This window comes from Penaeus monodon, chromosome 12 (genome assembly GCF_015228065.2).
Source record: "Penaeus monodon isolate SGIC_2016 chromosome 12, NSTDA_Pmon_1, whole genome shotgun sequence".
NCBI classification, from domain to species: domain Eukaryota; kingdom Metazoa; phylum Arthropoda; class Malacostraca; order Decapoda; family Penaeidae; genus Penaeus; species Penaeus monodon.
Window position 1 is genome coordinate 50,167,803 of NC_051397.1, and position 7,500 is coordinate 50,175,302.

General features: G+C 26.9%; 1 protein-coding gene across 1 annotated transcript in view; it reads right to left on the reverse strand.

The window, feature by feature from the left end:
• Positions 1–7,500, reverse strand: part of LOC119579568 (WASH complex subunit 2-like) — a 78,626-nt gene that overhangs the window by 34,896 nt on the left and 36,230 nt on the right. Inside the window, exon 2 of the mRNA XM_037927486.1 lies at positions 3,704–3,776. Coding sequence (XP_037783414.1) covers positions 3,704–3,776 — 73 coding nt within the window. The remainder of the gene's footprint in view (positions 1–3,703; positions 3,777–7,500) is intronic.

Sequence of the window (7,500 nt, forward strand, 5' to 3'; positions counted from 1 at the left end):
CACATATATCTATTATCGATCTTACTATCTATCTATGAGATATTATATATATGATATTATCTGATATAGTATTATATCTTATATATGTAAATATTATATATCTATAATATATGTATATCTATGATATATATCTATATATATCTATATCTATATCTATATATTTTCTATATATATATATATCTATATATATCTTAATATATATCTATAATAATCTAATATATCTATATATAATCTATATATATCTAATATTATCAAATTTAACCCTAATATATCTAAAAATTTATTATTATATTATCTTATATTAAAAATCAAATTTCTAATATTCTTATAAAATCTAAAATATATTTTGATATCTATATCATATCAACTAATCATTCATACTATACTTATTAATCATATCTATATCTATAAATCTATATCATTCAAATTCAAATCTATCTATCTATCTATCTAGTCTATTATTTTATTTTAAAAGATTATAAAATTTTGTATAGATAAAATATTTTAAATCCCCTAAAATTTTCCCACACACACACACCACACCCCTTTTTTTTATATATAATTATTATATATATATATATACTAAAATTATATATAATATTACATATAACTATAAAAATTATACATATATACATATATAAAATTATACAATATACATATCCCCCATAACATATATACATAAAACATATAACATAATACATAATACATATATACATTTTATACTTTATCATATTACATATTACATTTTATAAAATATATAATATATACTATTAAATAATACATATATAAAATTATTACATAATAAAATTTACATATAGACATATTACTATAACATATTCATATATACATAATAAAATTTTACATATATACATAAACATAAAACCATTTTAACAAATACATATATAATATAACATATATACATTTTAAAATTTTATACATATAACATTATACAATATAACTATATACTTTATAACATATACAATTATATATTATATATAAATATATATATTTTATATATATTTATATATTATAATATATTTTAATAATACTTTACATAGCTCCACACCACACACACACAATATATATATTAAGTGTGGTGTGTTTTGTTTGTGTGTGTGTGTGTGTGTGTGTGTGGTGGGTGTGGGGTGTGTGTGTGTTTTTGTTTGTGTTGTTTGGGTTGTGTGTGTTTATTATATTATATATTTTTATATATATTGATATATATATATTTTAATTATATATCTATATATATTATATATATTTTATATATTATATATAATATTTTTATATATATATATATAATTTTATATATTAATAAAATTTAATATATATTTAAATATATTTTTAAATATATTAAAATAATTTTATATATATATATTTTATAATAAAATATTAATATTTATTATATATATTATATATATATTATATTTTATTAATATATATGTATATGTATATATATATATGTATGTATCTATGTATGTACATATTCATATCTGTAGATTTTTGTGAATATGTGTGTGAGAGGGAATAGTAGCAAAAGGGCCCCCCCCCTTTTTGGGCCCCCCCAACACCCGTCCCGGGAAAACCCCGCCCAAGGCCCCAAAGTCCCACACCCCGTACAAAAAAACGAGCATTTTTTCCGGGGTTTTTGGGGCAAAAAAAAAAAAATACCCAAAATTTAACGCCCCTTTCGCCTCTTTTCTTGCCCCTTTTTTTAAAGATTTTTTCCCCCTTTCCCCTTCCCCCCTTTCCCTTCCCCGTTCGCTCTACCCTTCCCTCCTTCGGCTATTTCTGTTTTTTTTCCTCCCTTTTCTTCTTTTCCCCCTTTCCCTTTTTTTTTCCGTTTTCCCCCCTTTTTGGCCCCTTTTCTCTCCCCTCAAACCCTTTTCCTTTTCGAGAAAAGGGACCACTAAACGCCCGCGCATCCCTAAACCTTTCCTTAATAAAGATAATGAACACCCTTGGCCGATGGGGAGATTAGCCTGAGAAGGGGGGAGGGGAGGAGTGAGGGGAATGAGGGGAAGGGGGAAATTGGGAAAGGGAAGGGGGTTAGGAAAGGGGGGGTTCAGGGAGGGAGGAGGTGAGGGGGAGAGGGGGAGGAGTGGGGTAGGGGCGAGAGGGTAAGGGGGAGGATAGGGGGGAGGAGGCACACCTGTCATTATACACGATAAGTCAGCGTAATGGCAGGTGTTATGCCTCGGGTCGATGGCGGCTCCTTCGCCTTGAGAGATAAACTTATTCTTTGTCTCACATTAGGCAGTGCCCCCGCCTCGGGACGCATTTCTTGCTGTCATAAATCTATGTGCGCTCCTGCAGGAAAAATTCCTGTTCAAATGTGCTTAAAACCTTATTGGGGCCATAAGAGCCCAAAAATTTTTTATATGTATATATCGATATATGGAAATACATTGGATTCATACGTGTGTGACCATAATTATGTGTGTGTGTTTGCAAATGCATGTGTCTATATATATATATATATTAAAATATAAAATAAATATATATTTATTTTTTTTTTTATTTAAAAATATATATATATATAAAATAGATAAAATATAATATAAAATTTTTATAAAATATTATTATAAAAATAAATTTTTAAATTTTATATATAAAATTTTATAATATATATAAATATAATATATTAGTATATAATATATAAAATAATATAAAAATTTTAAAATATATATGTTAAAATCATAATTATATAATTTAGATATATATAAAAAAATATATAAAATAATTTAAAATATATTTTATTATAAGATTTTATATATTAAAAAATATATATAATATAAAATTATATTAAAATAAAAATTTTATTTTATATATATATTTATATATATAAATATATAATATATAATTAAAAAATATTATAAAAATTTTAAAATTTAAAATATAAAGATATATAAAATATATATATAATATATATTTTATTATATATATATATATATTATATAAAATATATAATAATATAGATAATATATAAATTATATAAAATATATGTATATAAATATATATATATATTTTATATATATAATATAAAAATATATATAAAATATTTTATTTTATATATATATATATATATATTTATTTATACACACACACACACACATACACACACACACACACACACACACACACACACACACACACACACACACACACACACACACACACACACACACACACACACACACACACACATATATATATATATATATATATATATATATATATATATATATATATATATATATATATATATATACATAAATGGAAATGCATGTTCCTACACACACGATTATACATAAGTTTTAGACAAACAAATAACGATTATATATTATATATATTGCTCGCATTTGCGTCTTCACCGATTCCAACGCAACCAGACACTTCCCTGTCACCTAGAAAGCAAAAGCCTCTCTTCAGACTCTCGGAAATCTAACTTCCATGCTGCGTGAAAACTCGTAACTAATGACGTTCCTTGTTAGTCTTATATTAAGTCTAATCTTAAGGCGTGACTCTATGAGCAGAGAATTTTACTAAGAGCCATAAAAAAAATAATTAAAGAAAAGAAATCAGAGAACTTAAACTACTAATTATAAGATCAGTCACGAGCAATTTTGAGTCTAACGTTATCGTTATGAATTGGGTTTTATCTGTATATCTATCTAATTATTATTTTCACGAAGGAACTTACGTCGCCATCCGATCGCTTGGCGTAATTGGAGCCTCTGACAACTCGGCGATCGTACATGGGGTTGCCATTGCCTCTGTGGAGAGAGAGAGAGAGAGAGGAGTAAGCACAATGTCACTTTCAAGGGTAAAGAGATCAAGGTGAATACGATGTTAATTTTACTGAGATATTCTTCAAGAATATGAAGTGTTTTATGTAAGTTACATAAATACCCGGCACACTGTTACTGTAAGGGGAAAGAGATACGATGCTTCTTTTTTTCAAGATAGTAAATAAAGCGATTGGGGTAAAGTTAAGTGAGTACCCTGGAGGCTGTCACTAAGGGGTAAGAGATCGAAATGAATGCGATGTATATCTATTATTGTTATTATTTTTTTTAGCTAAAGTAAATACTGTTTTTCGAGTAAATTACATCAGTACGGTGCACACTGTCACTGCAAAGGGAAAATGCCATGATAAATGCAATGCTTATGTTTTCTAAGTAAACAAAGTATGCTTTAAAAGTAGATAGATACACTGTATACTGGCACTGTAAGGGGAAAGATTTTAAGGAAAATACAATGTTTAAAGTTTGTGGAAGGAAAAAAAAGGTAAAATCCGGCTCTTGTAGGAGGAAAGAGAGCTACTTAAATACACTATACGTTGTCCTTCTGGAAAAAAGGCAAGAGCACTGCACACTACCCCTGTGGAAGGAAAGAAACGAAGGCAAGCACATTACCCATTGTTCTTGTGGGGGAAAAGAACCAAGTTAAATACAATGCATCTTGTCTAGTATCCGTGCACTATAAATTCACGAATATCAATACACCGACATGAAGAGAGTATTTATCATGTAACACACACGCACACACATACACATACACACACACACACACACACACACACACAACATACACACAACACCACACACACACACATACACACACACACACACACAACACACAACATACACACACACACACACACACACACAATTCAATATATATATAATATATATCATAATAATATATAATTATATATATATTAAGATATATATATAATATAATATATATAATATATATTAATATACTATATATATAATATATAATAAAATTTATATATATATAAATTATATATAATATATAATAAAATTTATATATATATATATATATATATATTTATATTATATTATTATATATATATATATATATATTATATTAAATATATATATATATATTAATATATATATATAATATATATATAATATATTATATATACATATATATATATATGTATATATATATATATATATATATATATATATAAAATATATTATATATATAAATATATATATATATATATAATATATATATATATATAAAATATATATATATATATATATAAATATATAAAATATATATATAAAATATATATTATATATAATATATATATATATATATATATATATATATACTCACACATATACACATATTTTTTCTTTCTTTTCCTTTCCTTTTTTCTTTTTTCTTTACGAACGTGTTCAAAAATCATATACTTACTTACACTACGGAAGCTTACTCATTCTTTTCACTGAAGCATTACGCATCAGTATCCTAAGCAAAAATGCATTTACGAAAAAAAAACAATATATTTGATTACCAGTAGATCACACCATTACGTTATTAGCAACAAACATCCACACATAATAAAAAGATGCAATTATGTGTTAGGAAAAGTATATACCGATTAGCCCAATTATGTCAATATATGCAACAACACACTTTGATATTCCGTTATATCTTCGCTCACAGCGGAATGTAAACCTATTATGTGTTATAAAGCCTGGACGCTGCCATCACGGAGGGTTTGACGAATGTGCCTTCTTCTGTTTACTTTTCATTTTTATCATTATTTTCTCTTAAACCTTATCTTCGTTCTTTTTTTTTTCTTTTTTTCTTCTTTTCCTTCGTCCTCCCATTCCCTCCTCTTGTGTTCTTAATCTATCTGTTCTTCCTCGTCTTCTTTGTGTTTATTGTCTTATTTTTGTTTTCTTTCATTTTAATTCTTCCTTTTCTTCTTCTTCTTCTTCCTGTCTTTCTTCTGATTCTTCTTTTTTCTCCGATTCTTCTTTTTTCTCCGATTTTTCTTTTTTCTCCGATTTTTCTTCTTTCTCCGATTCTCTTTCCGATTCTTCTTCTTCTTCTTTTTCTTCTTCTTCTTATTATTATTATTCTTTTTCTTCTTCTTTTTCTTTTCCTATCTCCTCTTCCTCTTCGACATCACCACTATCATCTCTCTTTTTGCCATCAATCTTGCTTTCTAAACACAAATTCTCTCTTACAGAAACAGAAGGAGAACCATCAGACTGCCCCATTCGACAGAGAAAATCTTCACTGTAAATTACTGTGTGGACTTTTGAACGTTAATCTTTTGCAGATCAGGGAACAGAGGAAATAATTAAGCCTTTGTTCTTTTTAACACTATTCTTGTCTTGTTACTGTCTTCTTTGATAATGATGGATGAGTTGATCTTATGTCGTAATTATTACCTGCTTTAGAAATATTTCAGAGTCGTAATTTCTTATGATACCTTGAGATTAATGTTGTAATCCACTTTACCCACTTAATTGATGATGATCTGAGAATAATATTGCGTGAATATTCCACCCACAGAACCTGCTCACTTAAACCCACTCGCCCACTCACCTGCCTACATAAACACACACGCACACACACACACACACACACACACACACATACAGATAGATAGATAGACAGATAGATAGATAGAAAGATAGATAGATATAGATATATAGATATAAAGATATATAGATATATATAGAGAGATAAAGATATAGAAAGATAGATGGATAAAGATATGGATATAGACAAAAACACACACACAAACACATAATCGCCAATGATCCACTCAACAGATCAAGAATAAGGAATATATAGATACATGATTATTATCAACTTTGGGTCCTTGAATCGCAGAACCCGCGAAGGTGACCTAGTTCGTGGTGTTCTTTGAATTCTTTGTACGTCTATTAAATGCGCGGAAGAAATGCACAAATGCATACTATATCGCATGCATCTCCTTTGATTTGATTCTGATTTGAGTCCATTTGGTTAGATAAAAGAATAAATGGGTTGTTCGTAAGAGTATGTTGTAAAGAAATTACGAACAACGTATATTGTTGATATTAATATTACACACACACACACACACACACACACACACACACACACACACACACACACACACACACACACACATTTATGTATGTATGTATATATATATATATATATATATATATATATATATATATATATATATATATATATATATATACATATATATATATACAGGTATATACTATATAGTATCATGCTGTGACCACGGCGGCTCAGACATGAACCTACCGTTAAAAGAAGAAGATATATATGTATATATATATTTGTATATATATGTATATATATATGTATATATATATATGTATATGTATATATATATGTATATGTATATATATATGTATATATATATATATATATATATATATATATATATATATATATATATATACATACATATACATACATATATATATCTATACACACACATATACATGTATGCATTAATATATGTATAAGTATGTATATGTAGGATTTCTGCTGAACAAACCGTAAATAATACAACGAAGGGAAGAATGAGAAAATACGAATAAACCGGAGGTCTTTTCGCTGATTAGAAATTAAACGTATGGGCTATCACTCTACGGACTTAGAAACCCAGGTTTAAACTACTGAGTTAGACCCAAT